This window comes from Polypterus senegalus, chromosome 15 (assembly GCF_016835505.1).
Source record: "Polypterus senegalus isolate Bchr_013 chromosome 15, ASM1683550v1, whole genome shotgun sequence".
Taxonomy (NCBI): Eukaryota; Metazoa; Chordata; class Cladistia; order Polypteriformes; family Polypteridae; genus Polypterus; species Polypterus senegalus.
The window spans coordinates 90,814,140-90,837,231 of record NC_053168.1 but is presented as its reverse complement, the minus strand read 5'-3'; the positions used below and the strand labels follow the sequence as shown (position 1 = coordinate 90,837,231).

The following is a 23,092-nucleotide window of genomic DNA, read 5'->3' as shown; positions in this document are numbered from 1 at the left end:
TTCTGTATCTTGTGCATTGCATTCAGGTCTTTCAGGTTATCTTGATGTTTTGTCTCATAGTGCCGTCTTAGATTAAATTCTGTAATTACAGCCACATTAGCTCCACAAATGAGACACATGGGTTTACCGGCAAGGTCAGTAAAGATATACACAGCCTCCCATCGGTTTTTAAAGGCTCTATGTTCAGAATCACCTTTTCTCTTTGGTATCGTGTGGGCTAGCTTCGCAATAACTTGCAGCATCATAAGCTAGACTTGATTAACGCGGTAAGTGTTCGGCAAGGCAACTGAAGCGCTGCATTATGGGATCTGTAGTTTAATGTGTTACCAGCGCTTCATATCCCCAGGCCATTAATAACAATAATATATAAAATGGTCTTGCGGGCCGGATATAATTACATGACGGGCCCGATGTGGCCTGCGGGCCTTGAGTTTGATACATATGGACTAAATAGAACTTGAAAAGATGTCTTTTTTCAAATGTGATCGCGCAATTCAGATCGAGTTGACGCGCACTACAGTACATCGAGCCTGCGTGCTATTGTGGTTTTGCCTGCGTGCCTCAATAAGTCATCCTCCCCTCGCTCTTACTTTTTACGTTCATCTAATTAATATACTGAGTATGGCTTTACCAAAACAATCATTGATCATGAATAAAGTATCCATTATTCATAAAGCTTCAATTGGTGATCTGTCTTTCTGCGTTAACTGTATATTTTTTCATACGTCTCAAACCAAGGGGATGCGAGGCTAAAATGTATCGGGAAGCGCGTATACATACTCAGTGCATCCCCTCTCGAGAATCTAACCTCGGAAGCCGGCACTAGAGGCGAAGCCTCTACTATTGTGCCACGGCGTGTGGTTTGTCTATTTGAGCGTAGCAGTGTAATTCAATTTTTGTTCAGCACTCTTTGGAACAATTGCTTTTTGTCTGTGCTCGTCAGTTCCGTGAGCGCTGAATATGGTTTTATATGTCACTTCGCTTCGCTTCTAATTGTTTCGCTGCCTTCTTAATTATATAATGTATGTTTTCTTCAGCGGTTTTTGGAGCTCTTCCTGGTTTTCTATGTACTGCGTGATTACGTGGGAGGCGTGATGATGTCACACGAAACTCCGCCCCCCACGACTTTCGCGCTCAACTCCATTACAGTAAATAGAGAAAAATAGCTTCTAGTTATGACCATTATGCGTAGAATTTGAAATGAAACCTGCCCAACTTTTGTAAGTAGGCTGTAAGGAATGAGCCTGCCAAATTGCAGCCTTCTACCCACACGGGAAGTTGGAGAATTAGTGATGAGTCAGTCAGTGAGTGAGTGAGTGCTTTGCCTTTTATTAGTATAGATATACCCCATTTGAGGTGCGAGCAGCTGTTGCTGGAGGTGCCAGAATCCATCGAGGAAGAAAAATGAAAAACATTATTTGTACAAAATCTAAATTTATCATGGACACTGTGAGAGGGACTTTAAAGTCACAGTGCTTATGGGCAACTTCAAAAGCGCAGCAAGAGAGAAAAGAATGGGAAGTTAAGCTCATGTTAAAATTTAATACATTACAGCATGGCTTGAACAGAGACAAGAGTTTTATAGCCAGATATGAAGACTGTTTGCATCTCTCAGACTGACACAGACAACCTGACTACAGATCTGCATTGTTTTGAAAAACTTCACAAACTTCAAAGGACTTTATTGGACAGTTATCTTATCTAAAGATCTTGACCATACATTGTTCTTCTATCTCCTGTTAAATTAATCTTAGCCTGAATGAACCTATTAATTTTTTACATTTAAGAGTTTTCATTCAAAAATTTACCATTGTTGTTTCTTGTCCTAGTGTGTGGATATAAACTCAGGGAACTTCAGTTTCTGTATTACATCTTGCCTGAAGAAGGGGCCTGAGTTGCCTCGAAAGCTTGCATATTGTAATCTTCTTAGTTAACCAATAAAGGTGTCATTTTGCTTGGCTTTTCTCTCTATCCATTCCTAAATAATTAAATGGGCAGGCTATTTCGTATCAGTGCAATACGCTGCTCTTATGTGCACTTAGTGCTGCGTGGGTATTATGAACTATCGTATCTGTTCAAGTTCTATTTAAACTTTAAATATAAGTAATTTTTATTTAGTCGACAGAAATATGTTTGGTAGGAATGTAAGTTAAATTTAGTCATCATTGCATAATTTTTTCTTAACCATAGAAATTTAAAGACTAAATTCAACTTACATTCTTACCAAAGATATTTCTTTCAACTAAATAGAATCTACTTATATCCAAATAGAACTTGAAAAGATATATTTTTTCGAATCTGATCGCACATTTTAGATTGACTTGACGTGCACCACATCGAGTCCGCGTGCTATTGTGCACTCGCCCGTCTGCCTCAATAAGTTACTGTCGCTTTGCTCTTACTTTTTTACCGTTCATTTAATCATGGCTAGTCGCGAAAAAATTAGAAAATGGAAGGAGGATTACACCGAGTATGGCTTTACCAAAACAATTATTGATGGCAAATAAAGTATCCATTATTCATAAAGCTTCAATTGGTGATCTGTTTTTCTGCGTAAACCTCATATTTTTTTCATACTACTTCTCAAACCAAGGGGGATCGAAATCGGGATCGTCCGTCACAGGGTGTGTGCGTGTGTGTATGCGGCACGTGTTTCGCCCTAAATTCTGGGCTCATCAGGCGTACACACTCACTGCACCCCCTCTCGGGAATCGAACCTCGGACGTCAGCATTAGAGGCGAAGCCTCTAGTGTTGCGCCACGGCGTGTGGTTCGTTTATTTGACAGTATGTAGATCGGGATATATATATATATATATATATATATATATATATATATATATATATATATATATATATATATATATATATATATATATATATATATATACACTAATAAAAGGCAAAGCCCTCACTCACTCACTCACTCCTCACTCACTCACTCACTCATCACTAATTCTCCAACTTCCCGTGTAGGTAGAAGGCTGAAATTTGGCAGGCTCATTCCTTACAGCTTACTTACAAAAGTTGGGCAGGTTTCATTTCGAAATTCTACGCCTAATGGTCATAACTGGAAGGTATTTTTCTCCATTAACTGTAATGGAGTTGAGCTGGCAATGACGTGGGGGGGCGGAGTTTCGTGTGACATCATCACGCCTCTCACGTAATCACGTGAACTGACTGTCAACGCAGTGCGTAGAAAACCAGGAAGACCACCAAAAAGCCCTTAAGAAAACATGCATTATATAATTGAGAAGGCAGCGAAACAATAAGAAGCGAGCGAGTGACATATACTACCATATTCATGACTGCTGCTACCTCGGAAAGAAAGCAAGGTGTAAACCTAAACTTTAAATTAAGTTCATAGACAGGCTACCGCTGGCGTTTCACATGCCCACAGGTAATGCGGGATACAAGTTTAATGAGAGGACGGGATATAAACGAGAGTTTTGATCACTTTGTAACTAAGTTAAAATTGTAGGTGAAGGGGTGTGCTTATGCAAATTCCGAGAGACTGTGGTTGTGGGGGATTGACAGTTAAGGCGGGTGGGGGAGTCACGTCATCATCTCCCCTCCCATTCATCTCATTTGGCTCTGAGCTGAGCTCTGCAGCTAACGCCGTCTTCCGAAGCAACTTGGTCAGACTGCCACCAAATACTCACAGAAAAATCCACAAGTTAATACACACGCTGTCTCTATAGAGTTTCTCCACACTGAATCCTCCAGGCACTACTTACAAAAGGTTACATTGACAATCGTGTTACATTATTTTTAAAATCTTTCCTTTTCTTAGCGTTAAAAAATAATGCATTTAATCACACTTTGCATTACAAGCACAGGGGAGCTTTTGTCAATGCATGATTTCCTGGTACACCGATTACTTTGATCAGCGCATTCCCGATTCATTTTACCCTCGCACCACCTTAGTTTGAGAAGAAGTATGAAAAAATATGAGGTTAACACAGAAAAACATCACCAATTCAAGCTTTATGAATAATCGATTAAGCCATCAATAATTGTTTTGGTAAAGCCATCCTCCTTCCATTTTATAATTTTTCCGCCACTAGCCGTGATTAAATGAACGGTAAATAAAGTAAGAGCAAAGCGAGGGTGACTTATTTAGGCAGGCATATATATGACAGCAACACTCATGACAATGTCAATCATGTTACGTTATTATTAAAATGTTTCCTTTTCTTTTTCATTACTTCTTTAACACACTACTTCTCCGCTGCGAGGCGCGGGTATTTTGATATATATATATATATATATCATATAATATATGAATGACCTCCAAAGAGCGCTGAGACTTTTGATATCATGAACGTGTCTGCAAAAACTGTGGTCTCCTGCCCTGCAAAAGTCGAGCAGCCAGCGCGCGTGCATAGCTGTGCCGGCCTTTGAGACGCTGACTGCGCTTCTGCCTTAAGTCAAAGTGAGCACTTTTAATTTTTTTCATCCTCCCCCTGCGCTATAGCCCAGACAAGTGCAAACACGGGACCCCTTTTCTACACCACGGCAAAATAATATTAAGGCGATTCACACTTTCTTTTGCACGTATACGATTATGAGGTCCTCACCTCGGATTATGAAGACACGCACACGAGTGGAGGACTGACAGTGCCATCACAGCCGATTAATGGCGAGGACGTCTCACCAGTCTACACAAGACCCACCGCGACTGTCGTCAAAAGGCGATCATAACGTCAGCGAACACATCTCTCTATACTATATAAAAGAAAAGGCAACTTTCCTTTCTTTACAACTTTTTCCTTTTATCCCAAACTAAAGCCTTTCTCGCTTAACACTGCAGAGGACACAAAACTAATTTTCTTTAAATGCCGGTAAGGCACATTACCAGAGGCACAAATTTGAACGTTCACATAGAAAATGTAATTTCTATACCACAGCCGTCGTGTAGCGCCTTTCAAAAGGGATCTACTACCGAGAGATGATCCATATATATTTTAGCTGCTGTTAGTTACTTACCTGTTGTGTTACACAGTCTTTAAAATGTAGTTTACCTGAAACCACTCCAGTAGTGCTCAATGTACCTGTACTTCTTAAAACGTTAATGTTTTACTGTTTAATAACTTATAGACTATATTTTATTATTTCTCCCTTGCACTCAGTGACCAAAGCTATACACACACATATATAAAAGCTATACACACATATATGTGTGTGTATAAAAGCTATATAGATATATATATATATATATATATATATATATATATATATATATATATATATATATATATATATATATATATATATATATATATATATATATATATATATATATATATAGATATATATATATATAGATATATATATATATATATATATATATAGATATATATATATATATATATATATATATATATATATAGATATATATAGATATATATATAGATATATACATACACACACACATACATAAATACATACATACATATATATAATTTGTGTGTGTGTATGTATGTGTGTGTATATATGATGTAGATAGGTATGTATATATATATATATATATATATATATATGTAGATATGTATATAGATATGTAGATATGAAGATGTATGTGTATATATGTGTATATATATGTATGTATGTATGTATGTATGTATGTATGTATGTGTGTGTGTGTGTGTATATATATATATATATATATATATATATATATATATATATGACAGCAGCAATCAAGCTGTGAGAAAACAGTAAAAGGAGGCGTGTCAGGCGTGTGGTACATTTTCTGATGCAGCTAGACGAAAAAACTTTGTGACGCTGCCAAATACACAAAACAATTACTTTGACAATCATGTTATATTATTTTTAAAATGTTTCCTTTTCTTTTCATAACTTCTTTAACACACTACTTCTCCTGCCAAGCTGGTATATATATATATATATATATATATATATATATATATATAGATATATGAACAACAACATATATATATATATATATATATATATATATATATATATATATATATATATATATATATATCTATCTATCTATCTATCTATCTATCTATCTATCTATCTATCTATCTATCTATATATATCTATCTATCTATCTATATATATATATATATATATATATATATATATATATATATATATATATATATATATATATAGATAGAGAGATGAGAACAACACTCATATCAATGACAAAACAATTACATTAACAATCATGTTACGTTATTTTTAAAATTTTTCCTTTTCTTTTTAGTACCTTCTTTAACACACTACTTCTCCGCTGCTTAGGTATTCTGCTAGTATATTATATATTCTATATATATATATATATATATATATATATATATATATATATATATATATATAAGATAACTCCTGTACCCACAAAAAATGCCTTTATTGAATAGACAAACCAGAGGTGAGCAAGTTCCTTTCTACTGCAGCCACAGCCGCGACACACATAAAAAACATCAATAATAACTCAAAGACTTGCAATATTATTTAGGAAAATCGTGACATTTTACTCACCAAAAATTTGGATTATTTGTAAACAAAATCCATCCTCCTCTCTTTCCTCAAAAAAGTTCAATTACTCTGTCATACGGATTATCCGTGCACTTCAGTTCCATCAAAAAGTCCCTTTCTATCGCCATCAAAGCTAATACTGAAAGTCGAACCTGCCCTGTCGTATTTCTGGCATAAGTTTTAATTCGCTTTAGGGCTGAAAATGTCCGCTCGACAGAAGCAGTGTACATGGGAATGGTTACCGCCAAATATACCAATGTGAACAGCTGCCCCATGCTGTCATTCAGATTTTTCTGATGAAGGAAGTCAAGGAGATCAGTGGGAGATTTTCCTGCAAAATCATCCATGGCATACATTACAGTCAGTTCTGTTTTTAGCCGAGACAGATCAAAAACCGCTCTGTGGCTTTTGAGTTAAACTGGAGAAGACTGCATGCGTGAAATTTTTCTTGTATTCCCGAAACTTCTGGGGCTCGAGGAGCGTGAAAATCATCAGGTTTTCATGGTCTTGAAATCTGGTCGGCAAATTATATTGTCCAGAATCCTGCCATGGAGTTGGCCGTAGTGCACGCGAGGACGCTCGGAGCGTTGCGGTGCGTTCAGTGGCCTTGTAGAGTTCCTCATATCGGCTTTTATCCAATCAATGGGTCTGAATACGGTGACGTTGCCGTACACCTGCTAGAGGGCCCTACTGACACCAACTCAAAATCTGATTGGTTGAAGCAACATGTTAATTGACATTTATTCTGTGTTAGAATGCCTGCACAACGGATTGTGAAGGCCTCTCTGCCAGGCAACAAATGATGGCCGAAATGTGATTGGTTAAATGCTTTAATACAAAAATACATGCCTGGAAGCAGCACAACCATCAGAAAAGCTATGAAAGGAAGCCGATAGAGTATTCATGGAAAAGTATTTATGGACAAAATATAATTAACATCAGTTTGTGATTCTGATATTTTTACTTATGAATATGCTAAGCACACTCCTTGATCCGTGAATATTTACCTTATATGGGCAGGCACTCAATTACGTGGGAGGTGTGATGATGCGACACACAACTCCGGCTCCCACGGCCATCAAGCTGCAGTCTATTACAGTATATGGACGGCCCGCTATGGCCGTATACAGTATACGAAAATAGGTTCCAGTTATGACCATTACGCGTAGAATTTCGAAATGAAACCTGCCCAACTTTTATAAGTAAGCTGTAAGGAATGAGCCTGCCAAATTTCAGACTTCTACCTACACGGGAAGTTGGAGAATTACTGATAAGTGAGTGAGTGAGTCAGTCAGTCAATGAGTAAGTGAGTGAGTGAGTCAGTGAGGGCTTTGTATTTTATTAGTATAGATTTCCATTAATCTTTCCAGCTACTTTAATAGTTTTGTTTAAATTTATTTATTTAAGTTTAGTGTTTTAGTTTCGGTTTTGTTAATTACTTTATTTCAGTTTACGAAAATGTTTTTAATTCATAATTTCAGTTTTGATTTTAGTTTTCATGAACTATAACAACACTAGGCTGACCCGCCTTTTAAGGCGATCGACTTTTAAGTTGGCCACTTCTTAAGGCAATTCAATATGTAGATCAATTTGATATTTTATACCAACTCATTAATTTGGTTATATTGCATTTGAGCGGTATTACTTTAATACTCGTAGTTTCTGTTATTTTTGTGATGAAATTTAAACTTTTTTTCTATGTTGAGGTCACCCTTTTGAACCCCCCTGATATTTACTACAAAGTGAGGCATTTGTACTCCATCAACATTAATTATTTCCAGAGACATAATTTTGTCTATTTTTCCAGCGCATCGCGCACAAAAGCAAAGGGAACGATGGGAGCACCAGAACTCTGCTCACATCATGTTGCTTTGTACCGCAAGCTGCAAGTAGTAAGTCTGTGATAAGTGGAATACCGGTACGCTTTCCACTAACGGGACGGAAGGACAATCCCGACCGCTTTTATATAGTAAGAAAGAAGAAGAAGAAGATATCGCCAAGTCTGGAGTAGAAAATCGTCTTTTACCTGGAAAAACGAAACTATAAATCCCATCGTGCATTGCAAAATGGACGGGGCGTGTGTGAAACTCCATGCCTGTGTAGCACTCACAGGACGGAAGGACAATCCCGACAGCTTTTATATAGAAGGATAGGTGCACAGTGTGTCCTGTAATTGAGTCTGCCCTTTTAATTAGTTTGGTGGGCCGCTCTTGAAATGATGCTACCAGCCCAGCACACCACAGTGTAGAAAAATCGCACTGGCCATCACAGAGCTGTAAAAGATGTGAAGGATGTAACTAATCACATTAAAGGAACATAGTATCCTAAGCGAAAATAAGCCTGCTATGCAGTTTCTTATTGCAACAGCAATAAAAACATTTATTTATATAACACATTTTCATACAAACAATAAAGATAATAAAGATCTTGTAAGAGAAAATTACAAGAAAATTACAAAAAAAAGCAAATAACATAGGCAACAAATGTATATGATCTTAGAAAAGAGATATGTAACTAGAATAGTGTCTAATAGGTAAGATTACCGGGAGGACAGAGGAAAGAAAAAAAAAAGTCTACAGGGGTTCTAAGGCCAAAAGATAATCCTGCACCCACTGGGCATTCTACCTAACATAAATGTGCTTAAATCATTCCTCGTTTTTCCCCAGGCCTTGTCCGAGAGGATTCAATGAACTTGGGGCACCCGCCTTCATTCAAGCATCACAAGTAGTGGTCCAGTGCCACTGGTGATGCAAAATGTTGACCTCAATATTGTTTTTCTGTATTACCAGACCAGTCCAACATGTCATTGATGTGGATCCCCCCAAAAATATTTATACAAGTGGACAACCTCTACATCTACTTCAAAAATAAGGACTGCACATAGATGTTATTTTGTGTAGTGAAAGTTCCTTGGCTGTGCTGTTTAGTTGCAGACAGTTTGTTCAGCACCAAGAAACAAAGCTCTCCATCTGATTCCTATACTGTCTCATCCCTTTATTGACACACCCCATAAGTGCAGATTATCTGAGAAAATCTGCAAGTGATATGAACTGGTGTTATAATGTATAGTCTGAGGTGTACAAAATAAAGAAAAACGAAGACAGGACTGTTCCTTGAGGTGCTCTAGTATTCTGCAAATCCATATCAGAAACACAGTTCTTGACTCTCACAAACTTCAGTCTGTCCAACAAATAGTCCATTATGCAAGACACCAGAGGGTTATCCATCTGCATGTCTTTGAGTTTACCCCTTAACAGGGATGCATGGATAGCACTGAAGGCACTGGAGACATAATTAAAAAAATCCTCACAGTGCCCCAGCTTTGTCCAGCTGAAAATAAGCCTTGTGGAGCAGAACGATATTTGCATCCTCCACTTCAATCTTTGTTTGATAGGGAAATTACAGTGGGTCCAGGTGGTCTAACACAATAAAATTCATAGTCCAAGACCTGCCACTAAAAGATCTTCATTATGTGAAACATAAGTCTCACTACTCTCTGTTCACACAATTTCTCCATGTGTATGTACATTTAAGCTCTCCAGGTAATCCAATTTGATAATGGATGCTATAAATAGATAGGTATGGTTGACTGACAAAATTCAAGTTACCCAATAATTATGGAAATACTGTATAGCATTCTATTCAATTCTGCCATGAAAAAGATAATACCAACACGAGACGAATGCTTAAAAATTAATACTGAATAAACCATATTATTTCTTGAAATGCATTCATTTTAGATTAACATAAGCAGTTGAGGATATGTATCATTAGCCTTTGTGCAACTTTAAAATGGCATAAAAAGAAATGGGTTATACTTAAGTCAATATAGAGAATAAAGGCAAACAAATTTTTTTTGCCAAGGTCAGTTTCTATGCGAGTGCTCTCACCAAATTCTCTTAGTTTGAGTGCCTCTCTGTTCCAATTGTATAAGAAACTGGTCCATAAATATTTGGACAGAGACAGCTTTTTTCTAATTTTGGTTCTGTTTTTTTTTTTACACACAATCCCTTCATTTCAGGGGCTCAAAAGTAATTGGACAAATTAAATAACGAAATAAAATGTTCATTTCTAATACTTGGTTGAAAACCGTTTGCTGGCAATGACAGCCTGAACTCTTGAACTCATGGACATCACCAGATGCTGGGTTTCTTCCTTTTTAATGCTCTGCCCAGCCTTTACTGCAGCGGCTTTCAGTTGCTGTTTGTTTGTGGGCCTTTCTGTCCGAAGTTTAGTCTTCAACAAGTGAAATGCATGCTCAATTGGATTAAGATCAGGTGACTGACTTGGCCATTCAAGAATTTTCCACTTCTTTGCTTTAATAAACTCCTGGGTTGCTTTGACTGTATGTTTTGGGTCATTGTCCATCTGTATCATGAAATGCCGCGCAATCAATTTTACTGCATTTAACTGGATTTGAGCAGACAGTATGTCTCTGAACACCTCCGAATTCATTCAGCTGCTTCAGTCCTGTGTCACATCATCAATAAACACTAGTGTCCCAGTGCCACTGGCAGCCATGCACGCCCAAGCCATCACACTGCCTCCACCATGTTTTACTGATGATGTGGTATGCTTTGGATAATGAGCTGTTACACGCCTTCTCCATACTTTTTTCTTGCCATCATTCTGATAGAGGTTGATCTTGGTTTCATCTGTCCAAAGAATGTTTTTCCAGAACTGTGCTGGCTTTTTTTAGATGTTCTTTAGCAAAGTCCAAGCTAGCCTTTCTATTCTTGAGGCTTATGAGTGGCTTGCACCTTGCAGTGCACCCTCTGTATTTACTTTCATGCAGTCTTCGCTTTATGGTAGACTTGGATATCGATACGCCTACCCCTTGGAGAGTGTTGTTCACTTGGTTGGCTGTTGTGAAGGGGTTTCTCTTCACCATGGAAATGATTCTGCGATCATCCATCACTGTTGTCTTCCGTGGACGTTCAGGTCTTTTTGTGTTGCTGAGTTTACCAGTGCTTGCTTTCTTTCTCAGGATGTACCAAACTGTAGATTTTGCCACTCGTAATATTGTAGCAATTTCTCAGATGGGTTGTTCCTGTTTTTGCAGCTTAAGGATAGCTTCTTTCATCTGCATGGAGAGCTCTTTTGACCGCATGTTGTCTGTTGCACCACACCTCAAATCAACTCCAGGCCTTTCATCTGCTTAATTGATAATGACATAACGACGGACTTGCCCACACCTAGTTCCAACACTAGTCACAAATGGATTGAAAAACCCAGTATTAATAGTTTAATAGTGTAGTAAAATTTTTCAGTGCAAGTATTTTTTAAGCAATAAAAAAAACAGGGTTGTTATTAACACTGCGATTTTATAGCATTATCTGTAAAGGTGTTGATCACTTGTGTGGGTGGGGCGAAAAGAGTGCACATGAGGTTTGGTTTATTCATTCAGGTTAGCTATGTTATTTGGCTGTGTTACTGTACCTGACAGTTCAGCTTCTTCATTGCCAGCCTCTAACATCTCAGATGTTATAGCTAGTGGGTCTCACTTTTTATCCATTGTGCTGCAGGTTCACCTTTAAAGTCCTTAATTTTCCTCTTCTAAGGACAACTGCTTCATAACTAGTTGCAATCATGCAGCCTATACTGTGGCAGCAATAGCATAATTTAGTTTTGAGAGTTTCTGGGAAATGTTTAATCTGAAGCATGGCATGGAAAGTTACAAGTAATAGAGTAACAAAGAGATGAACGATGCTTAAATATGCCATTCTGTTTATTTTTTATCCTTTCACTTTAGGACTACTGGCTGCCCAGTTTTTTTTTTGTTTTTTTTTTTAACTGCAATTATTTTCTTTAGTTGCTCTATTTCTGCTTTATCTTTGAACAAAGTATGTTTACACATGTCAATCCTTCTAAAAAGCCATGCTTTCCTTTAACTACTCATAATGACTCAGTAACATAATGCTAGAATTTAATTAGAGATACACTGCACACAATGAGAAACTATTCTTATTGATCTCTTTGTAGTTGTCACAATTAGCAGCTTGCTCCACGCTAATTAGCACATGTAAGTAAGAATATCACTAATCTTAGTACACATGACAATAATGATCCTATAAACCTACAAAGCATCTGCAATTACTATTAAAAGTGTCTTTAAATAATTTTTAAGTAAGTAAAACAGAATTTTAAACAGATAATTAAAGATGGATGAATTGCAATTTAAGACACATTAATGACATTTGCAATTCTAATCACAGTCAAAATGTTATTTAATTATCGCTATTTAAAAGCCCCATAGACACCCAAAAGGAAAAATATCTCAACTTCCATGAGTAAAATGTTACATATAGTTTTTTAGAGATTTTTTTTTAATAAAACTGTTACTACAGATATATTCATTTAAGATTTTGAATAGGTACCAGATACCAGTACTAAATAATTAGATATCAAAAATAGGAATTAACGTGAGACATTAAAGGTTAAAATAGTTTAACATGCACTTGTACATTTGTCTTAAACTTTGAAGACACTGATTCAATCCAAGAAATGGATCTATATTTTACTGATTGACTGCTTTGTTGATTGAAAGCTGTGTATCAAAATAAAACTTTTGTTCATCGATAATATTTGACTGATATATTTTACAAAAACAGACTAGAACAGATTTGCCATTGCTAGTAATTGTTATTCAATTAGTTTGTCAGAATGCAAAAATGTACTGTTAAAAATTCTAGCCCGGCAAAAAATGTCTGCAGGTGGTTTTAAGCAACTGAAAGAGAACAAAGTAATCTGGGCACTACACTTCAGCATATAATGTTTAGATATAAGATCATAGATTATTTTTTCAATTTCATTAATGCTTCCTTGTACTGAAAAATGCCCAAAATTATATAGTGATAAATGCACATTTAGAACAGTATTACTCTACTTGGAAAAGAACTAGGTTCCTGAAAAGATTTCACTTACTATAAAAAGCCTTTTCCATACACTTAAGAGAAAACAAGAAATGTCAAGTGTGTGATTAAATGGCACTGCTTTAACATGCCCTGTGAGAGCTTTAAGTCAAAGATAGGGTCCACAACTAATAGGTATTCCTGTTTTTCTTTCTAAAATAGCTTTTATTGTTAGGATGCCTTCCAATAACTGTGAGGCCTTAGTTCCATATAAAATGTTTGTCAACTGTTTCACAAAATGAGCAAAATTTATTTCTTTGAGACAATAAAACATATTTATAGCCAAGCCTTACATTTAAATATAATTAATAAATATAGGGTTAATATATGCTAATCTTATATAGTGATTAATGCTAGTCAGACTTTGTCACACAGGGTGGTAATAAAAAAAATATTGATAAAGGACAGACAGATTTATGGACCCACATAAAAAGTTTATTCACTAGTAATTTAAAACTGTAAAGAGAAAACAAAAAATACCTTACTGCATCATTAGTTGCAAACGTTATTTTAGCAAAGTGCCACTCTTTCATATGTTTCAAAGAACCAATAACTGGTAGGTATTCTTTAAGCAGGGAGGTATTATCATCAAGAGACATCAAGATTACATCTACCAGTGCCTTTCCTGAAAGAAAAAAAAAAAAACCTTTACATTATTACCATAAAAATTAATTGAACTCTTGATCAACAATATGCTAGAACAATGGAGTAGTAGCTTTCCATGTCCTATCAAAAGACCATACAGCAACTTCATCTTAATCTGACACTGCTTTTATGGAGCCTGAATTCTTTATGTCAGTGGGAGGTCTCATTTCCACCATATTTGTAGGAATCATTAACTAAGTGGCGATAGCATGGCAGTTACAGATGTCAAATGTGTGGTGTTAAAGGCCATGAGCTGTTAGACTGAAAAATCGGATAAAGAAACGTCAGATAATGAAGGACTGCAGAATAACTGTACTAAAGTTCCAAAGTAATCATAATAATCACTATGGTCATGTTTATAGGGGACAAGTTTTAAGGAGAGAAATTCTGAAGGATTGGAAAATGAGAAATAACATTCTGTTATATAAAAAGGGTGATTAGGCAGATCCAAGCAACTAAAGATAGGCCAGAAAGGAAATACTGTATTAAAGAAAAGATTGAGCAACACATGGCTAGAACATGATTTTTACTGAACAGTCAGCATGGGTTCAGAAGAGGGAGGTCACATTTTTACCAACTTGCTGAAATTCTATGAGGAAACAACAAAAGAATATGATCAAAGTGGAGCCTACGATATTATAAATCTTGACATTCTGAAAGCATTTGATAAGATGTCACATGACAGATTGGGCATTAAATTTAAAGAAGTTGGAGTTCAGGGTGTTGTTTGTAGGATGCAAAATGGGCTCAGACACAGGAAGCAGAAGCTTATAGTGTGAGGAACCCTACCAGAAGAGTTAAGAGTGGTGTTCCACAGGAGACAGTGCTAAGGCTGCTGCCATTTTTAAAGTATATAAACGATTTGGATAGGAACATAAGTAACAAGCTGATTAAGTTTACAGATACAGGCTTGGGTAGATTTATGGCAGATGAAATTTAATGTAAGTAAATGCAAAGCATTACATGTAGGATGTAAAAATGTTAGGTTTGAATGGAAGGTCTGAAAAATCGAAAGTACACATTAGGGAGTCATTAAGGAGCACATTTAGGAGTCATAGTGGATTCAAAACTGCCAGACAGTGCTCAGAAGACATTAAGAAGCCTAACCAAATTAGATAATATAAAGCACGACAAGTAGAGTACAAGTACAAGGAGATTATGCTGAAGCTTTATAACTCACTGGTTAGAGCTCACCTGGAGTACTGTGTAAAGGTATGGTCTCAAGGCTACATAAAGGATATAGCAGTACAATCAGGCTGATTCCAGGGCTCCAGGGGATAAATTATGAGAAAAGATTAAAATACAGGGTGGTCCAGATCTAATTATGCAGATCCAGATCGTGTGGATGACTTTAATTTATGCGGGGACGATTCCAGTTTGGCACGGACATGATTCATGTCGTCAGTTTTCACACTTCTCGATGGTCCAGGATTTCTCGGGTGATTTTGTATGTAATAAACGTAATAAGTTACAGCATAATGAAAATTGCATAATTAGATATGGACCACCCTATAGCTGAGCCTTTACAGTTTAAGCAAAAGTAGATGAGTAGACATTATTAAAGTGTTTAAAATTATGATTTATGAAGTACATTGGATTGAGACAATTATTGTACTTTAAAATAAGTTCATCAAGAACACAGGGACACAGTTGGAGACTTGTTAAGGGTAAATTTCACACAAACATTAGGAAGTTTTTCTTTACACAGAGAACCACAGAAACATGAAATAAACCACCAAGTCGTGTGTTAGACGGTAAGACTTTACAGACTTTCAAAACTAGACTGGATAGGACTGGTGAGCTTTGTTGGGCTGAATGGTCTGTTCTTGTCTAGATTGTTCTAATATACCATATTTACCAAGTATAGGTGCTTTTTATTATCAGGATGCAAAAATGTATTATTCCACTACATTTAAAAATAAAGATAACAACGAACTTTTAAAAAAGTCTATTAAAACTTTCTCATGACGATATCATGGGTAATAATTAATCACATTTATTTCAATTACGTCTAATATCAGTTTTTTCACTTAAACCCAATTTATAGATTAGATGATTTCTTAACTGAGGTTTTGCCTGATGGATTTTCCCTCACATCCCACTACAGAGAAGGTAAACTGAAAATGGGTTTTAAAGATCAAAAAAGAGAATAACTGAACTGAATTATTGCATTTTTATATTGTTACATGTTAAAACCAAATAAAATATAGACAAACTTATAATTACAATTCCAAAAATAATCTTATTTCATACGGTATATAAAAATTGGGTAAATTTAATATGAATACAGATATTGAAACAGGTTAATTCGGCAACTGTACTCTACAGTCAAGTACAAGGAAATTTCGAAGTTACTGAATATCTCTGAGAGTACAGTTAAGACCATAATTAAGAAAATGTAAAGAACACAGCATTGCTTTAAAACTGCCTAGAGCAAGTCTTTTAATTTCATTGTACATGTGTATAGCGACAATAAAAAGGCATTCTCTCTCATCATAGTGTGAGGAGAGCACTAATGAGGCAGGACTCCAAGAGACCTATGACAGTTCTAAAAGTGGCAGGAAAAAAAAATTGCAGATAACATCTTATCTGGAGTTTGCATGTGGGAGAGCCTGAAATCACGAAAAATACAGGGTTTATGGTCTGATGATTTAAAAAAAAAAAAAAAGCCTTTAGTCATTATAATAAACATATTGTGTGGCCAAACACAGTACATCATCAAAGATTCACCACCTTGCACCATCATGCCGTTGGGATAATTCTCTGCAGCCGTCTCTGGAAGGATTGTAAAGGAGGAGGAATAAAAGGCTGGGAGCATGCACTAATACAATGCGTTGCTGCACCCACCACATGATGAACCACCTCAGGATCCCAAATTAGTACCTTAGTGCAAACGTACAACAGGTGACACCTTACAACCACACTAGTTCAAATGGAGTGGAACAATGTGAGGTTTTTCTTTTTTACAGTGACTTCAGTGCCAATCCTGCCACCAAATCCCTAGTTTTCTCTGCAAATTGGAGGACCTGCTTGCAGGGCTGGATGCAGATTAACGTCATACCCAGGAAAGAGCAATTGCAGGTTAAGGGCCTGCTCAAGGGCCCAATGGGATTGTAAAGGTCAAGGGTAAAATTAAAAGCAATTAAGTACAAGGCAATCCTGAAGGAAAACTTGATGCAGTCTGCAAGACAGCTTTAACCTGGAATATTTATTTTCCAGCAAGTCAACGACCCAAAAGATAAGGCCAAATGTACATAAGAATAGCTTAAAAACAATGTTAATGTCCTAGGGCGGCCAAGTCAGAGTAAGAATTTGTGGCTTGACTTGAACTCAGCTGTGTAATCATGTTTACCATTCTACCAGGTAGAGTTTGAAGCAGTTTTTCCAAGAAGAATGGGGAAAATTACAGTGTTGAGATGTATAAAGTTAAGAGACACCCATCCTGAAAGATCAAGTCTGTAATTACTGCCAATGGTGCCTATACTAAATACTGTAACAAAGAGGTTGAATACTTGGGAAATACATTATTTTATGTTTAATATTCATAATACATTTAGATTTTTTTTCATTGATCTGATGATTAGTGTCAAGAAGTCTAATTAAAACAACTGTGATTCAATGTTGAAAAACAATAAAACATGAAAGACAAAAAAATTACCAAAAAGAAGAACAAAACCTTCTGACTTGGCTAATAAGAGAGCAGGTACAAGCAATTTGCTGTAAGTATGAAGGAGCCCCAGTAGTGCTTCCGGACACATTTCTGCTGAACAATTCATTGGCTAAAATTACTCATAGATAGTGTGTCATAGAGAGGATGTGCAGCATTGATCATAACAGCAAATTAGCAAAAAAGAACACTCATTACTTCTGATGTTTTATTCTTTGTATTAAGAAATAAAAGTCAGTATATACTTAGAAAACATGCTGAAATACTACATAACTGTAACTAATAACAATAATAATAATAATAAAACTGAAACTCTACCAGGAGGAGGAAGTTTATCTGATAATTGATGTAAACTCTCAGCTGCATCTTCAAAAATACTGAGGGGAGGAAAGAAAAAAAAAAAAGTCACTTAACTAAAAGGCATACAATAACACAAATAAACAAGAAAACTGCTGCCTTACAAAATCAGCTTTTGAGAATTTCTTTATTGTAGTGTGCATACCTTTTGTAATAATAACATTTTACTTTTTAAACAATATTTGGTTAATAGCAATTTTGCAGAAAAATCTTTGATTAAAACTTTATTTTCATCATTTGTGTTTACTCTTGAACCTACTTAATATCCATGGATGAAAGAATGTACAGACTCCAGAAAGACAGTGTCTGGGCCTGGGTTTTGACATTAGATTCTGCAAAAGTGCAGCTTCAGTGCTAACATCCGTACCCAACATTTACTTTCAAGACTTTAGACAGGCTGAAAGAAAAATGTGCCTCACACTTGCTAAGTGGAAGATGTTCGCTTTGAGCAACAGGCCAACAATATATTATATAATAGTCTGTATTTATGCATGTTTTATGCTTTGTTCTGAGTTTTTAATTGTTTGTCATATTTTTGTAATTTCTGTTCATTTTCTTTATATTTTTTGTCTATTTTCTTTTAATTTTGAACTGTCTCTTTACACTTGCCTATGTTCCTTGTTCTTTGTGGGTTGAGTCCCAGGTGGAAAGGCTATCCTGACTCCACCACTATTAAGCCCTCTTTCTGACTACTTAGAGCTCAGAAGTAGAAGATCTTTTTGTTTGTATTTGGAGTTTTAGTGAGTATTGCTATTTTCTTACTAATTCTTCTGGTTTTGCGGAGAACTTGGCTCGGTTTAAAGATCATGTATTGGAACTTATTTGCTTTGGATTACCTTTAAGGCAATCCTTTTGTCTATTTGAGCACTTTCTTGTAATTTTCTATTTTTTCTGATTAATCCTAATTTATAAGGACTCCTTGTTTATTCCCTTCTGGGTACAAGCGGGTGAGACAGTCATTCTCCCTTTTATGGGGATTTTGGATATATTTTGGGACTTTTCTGGTTATTCTAGCCAGCTCTCCTTGTTTGGGGCCTGCAATGCTGGAAGCCTGCAGTTAGAATTGAAAAGCAGCTGAATCTGAGGCAAGTCTCCTCATTCAGGTGGTTATATTGTTGCCCTTCTTTTATGGTCCTTTCAGGAAGCCTTGTACCCATTTTGGTATGTTTGAGTCTCCATTCACAACACATTACTTTTGATTACTTCTTTAAATCAGCACACTAAAATGCTAAAGGTGCTTTACCATTCCTTACGTTTTATGTCACACACATCTTTCTTTCAACTCACGAAACAATTTCTTGTAAAGTGCAAGTGACCAAGAGCTTGGCACTAAAGTTATATATTTTGTACCATTAAATGTAACATGCAACCATGGCAGCACCAAAAGATGTCCAGTCTTCATACTTATTGACAGTATCTCTCATCACTTTCTTATCCCTTTAGCCAAACTGCTGAAATGATTTTATCATCAATAATAATGTATAACTAGAATTCATTTTCTAAAACTGTAAATTGGGAAATATCATCTCAAGTTGTCGTATTCTTTAATAGCAAATGCACCTCTCCCTCTTTTACTTACTGGTTAAAAACACTACTATATGTGAAAATAAAGATATTTTAAGTGGTCAAGGTTTTTTTTAATGTTTACAGGATAAGGCATGTTATTAAAATGCGTTTGGTTAGATGGTTTATCTGATATTATTAAATCTCTAATAAAAATAGTCACATACTCTGCTGGCAATAGAGATCCTGTGTCATCACCTGCTTCTTTCAGACTTTGGACAGCATTTTCACAAATCTGAATTGGTGAACTACATTTTTCTTCAGTATTACTTTTAGACTTGGGACAAATGATTTCTTCCCATTCAGGAATGCAGAACTAAGAAAGAGAATCATTTAAAGTATTTGTTGGGGGGAAAAAGAAAGATGTAAATTGTGTTACAATCAGTCAGGACAGAATAATTGTAGTAAAACAAATATTAACACATATTTTAAATGTACTAGTAGTTTAAACTGGCTACTCATGTTAAAATTGCTAAAGAAAAGTAATTATAATACTGGGCATTGACCTTTTCAGCTTGTTAATGTATGATCAGCACAAGTTCAATAAAAATGCAGTAAGACTTCAAATTCAACACACCACAGAATAATGTAAAACACATTTTTTACAACTTCTAATTACATATTTAGACTGGAAAAATAGTTCAAAGAAGCCCCACAGCTCCACACTTTAAAAAAACATTGGTGGGGGAAAGATAATTGTCAGCATTGACAAATGTCCACAAGTCACACTGGCAGGATTAGACAATTGATGCCAAAGTAAAATGAGCATAATCACTCCTAAATACACATTAGATAAAAATGTAACATATAATGTATATACAGTGAATATCATAAGTCTACATCCAGGCTACCTGAAATTTAATTTTTTGTTGAATTCAATCTTTCCATCAACATAAATAATGTCAGCCTGTTTTCACCTAATAATGATTATATGATCTTAAATTAAAAATCTAATTGATATTATGCAACTGTGTTTATATTTAACAAGACACATTCCAAATTGATTACAATGGTAATTTGCTTTAACCTGAGATTAACAGAAACAATTCCAATTGGCCCTAAATAAAACCATATACTCCTGCCAGATCTTCCCTAAGGTTTCTTACTTACATAATGTAGAAATAACTATGGCCCACTAAGAGCCTAAAAAGAACTACCAGATTTTCTTTCCAACAGGGGAAATCAGGGAAGTAACACAAAACAATTATGAAATCATTACTTGTAACAATATGAAGGCTATCATTGAGAACTAGAGGAAATATATCACCTTAGGACACTGTGAAGACATTGAAAACTGACCATCAGGCAAAAAGAAAGCTTCCAGTAAATCTAAGAATATTTGAAATGCAGCCTAATAGAAGATACAGAAGTAACTGGACATTTCTTTCATATTGTAACCAGTTCACATATTCTCTAGCTTTAGCTGTTCCATAAACACTAAAGAAAAACAGCAAAATCCAACTGTACAGGGTTTATAGTGACTTATTCAAGGTTATCTGCTATTGCAATGAGAGCTAAAAGTGGTTCAATGAGAAAATGTTAAAGGTTGTAAACACTTTTGCAACCAAGGCTTTTTTACTTTTAAAATATTTTCTTAAAAATTACAATTTCCTTTTTTCACTAAAATACAATTGACTCCAAAATCTTTAAATGTGAAAACTTCCAACATGCCTTTTCTTGGTTACTGTTTGTATATGAGTAGTAAATGTGTGTATACATATACAAACACACCGTGGATATCCAAAGTCTACATCGTCTAATTTCATATTTAGGCAATTAAAAGTTTCTTTACCTGTGAAAAACCATTGATTACTTGAATGGCAAAAAATGACTTTTGCAAAACAGGAATACCAGTTAAAGAACAAGCTAAAAAGAAAAAAAAATATACAAATTAGCTTTTAATTATTACTTTACTGTGATCAGGTTTAACAAGCACACTTTCAAATATACAGCTCAAAAACAAAAAGCTAATAAAAACCCAATATGCAAACATAAAAATGACAATATATGTGTGTGTGTGTGTGTGTGTGTGTGTTTATGGACTTTTAAACTTTAAGGTTAAAGCTCATCATAGTAATAAAATGTCCAGTGTTTTAAATTATCGATAAAAAAAATGTGTAATACTAGATCAAGCATAACTATTGATGTATCCATCATCACATCTTAACATTTATGAACTGTAATAACCCACTGTAATATTGAAAGATCAATTGGCTAAGGCCATCATGTAGTACTTCCATTACATGCACTTTGCTTACATTATAAGTGCAAAGATTCTTCTTCATCAAAAAAGCCCAAGTGTTTGAAAAATTTTTTGAATGCATTTTAACACTCAAAAAAAAAAAACACTGTTATCAGTTTGCCATCTTCAGTTCTTAAGTTACTCTGTCATTTGTCCTGAACCTGTATTAAAAAACCTCTGATCAATACCCAGCGTTTGCGTGCACACATTCATATTTCATAATACAGACAAAACTTTTGCATTTAGAATATAACAGCTTTGCTGTGTACTAAATCAATTCAGTTCTAAATGCTGTTTAAAGGTATAACACGGCATAGAGTTTCTCTCCATTTTGTTTAGCAAGATACTGCTTTTGTCTAACACTTGTTTTGTATTCTGCAACATAAAGTCGGTTTAAAAAGTATTCAGACCCCTTTACTTTTTTTTAAATTTGGCTATGTTGCAGGTTGCAGCCATGTGCTAAAATCATATAAATTCAACCAACACTTAATACCTGAGAAGGACAAAGTGAAAACAGGATTTTAGAAACTTTAAAGAGTTATTAAAATTTAAAAACAGAAATATCATATTGACTTTGCTGAAGCTCCTTTGGCAACGATCACAGTTTGAAGTCTTCTTGGGTATGGCATGAGAACTTTGTACACCTGATTTTGGGAGTTTTCTGCCATTCATCTCTGAAGATTCTCTCAAGCTGCGACAGGTTAGATGGACAGACAGTCTTGTAGACAGCTCTTTTCAAGTCTCACCAAAGTTTTTTTATTGGTTTCAAACACAGGCTCTGGCTGGGCAAATCATTGACATTCCCAGAGTTGCCTATAAGCCACTCCTGTGTTGTCATTAATTCATGCTTACAGTTACTATCCTGTTGGAAATTGAACCTCAGGTTTTCATTAAGTTTATCTCTGTGCTTTTCTCCATTTAGCTTTCTCTCCATCCTGTCTCATCTTCCTGTCCCTGCTTCAATAAAACAACCCCAAAGCATGATGCTGGTAACACCGTGCTTCACCGTTGTAATAGTATTGCACAGGTGATGAGCAAGGCCTGGTTTTCTCCAGACATGACACTTTACTTGGCCTCACCAGATCAAAGAATCTTGTTTCTCACAGTCTGGTAGTCCATTAGGTACCTTTTTGAAAACTACAAGCAAACTTCAATGCGTCTTTAACCAGGAAGAGGCATCTGTCTGGTTACTCGGT

At 35.6% G+C, this 23,092-nt stretch overlaps 1 protein-coding gene across 1 annotated transcript in view; it reads right to left on the bottom strand.

Moving 5' to 3' along the window:
• Positions 1-23,092, bottom strand: part of LOC120515507 (MDM2 binding protein) — a 135,108-nt gene that overhangs the window by 104,844 nt on the left and 7,172 nt on the right. The window contains exons 3-6 of the mRNA XM_039736568.1: positions 21,447-21,520; positions 19,822-19,970; positions 18,053-18,111; positions 13,903-14,047 (exon numbers count right to left, since the gene is read on the bottom strand). Of these exons, the coding sequence (XP_039592502.1) occupies positions 13,903-14,047; positions 18,053-18,111; positions 19,822-19,970; positions 21,447-21,520 (427 nt within the window). The remainder of the gene's footprint in view (positions 1-13,902; positions 14,048-18,052; positions 18,112-19,821; positions 19,971-21,446; positions 21,521-23,092) is intronic.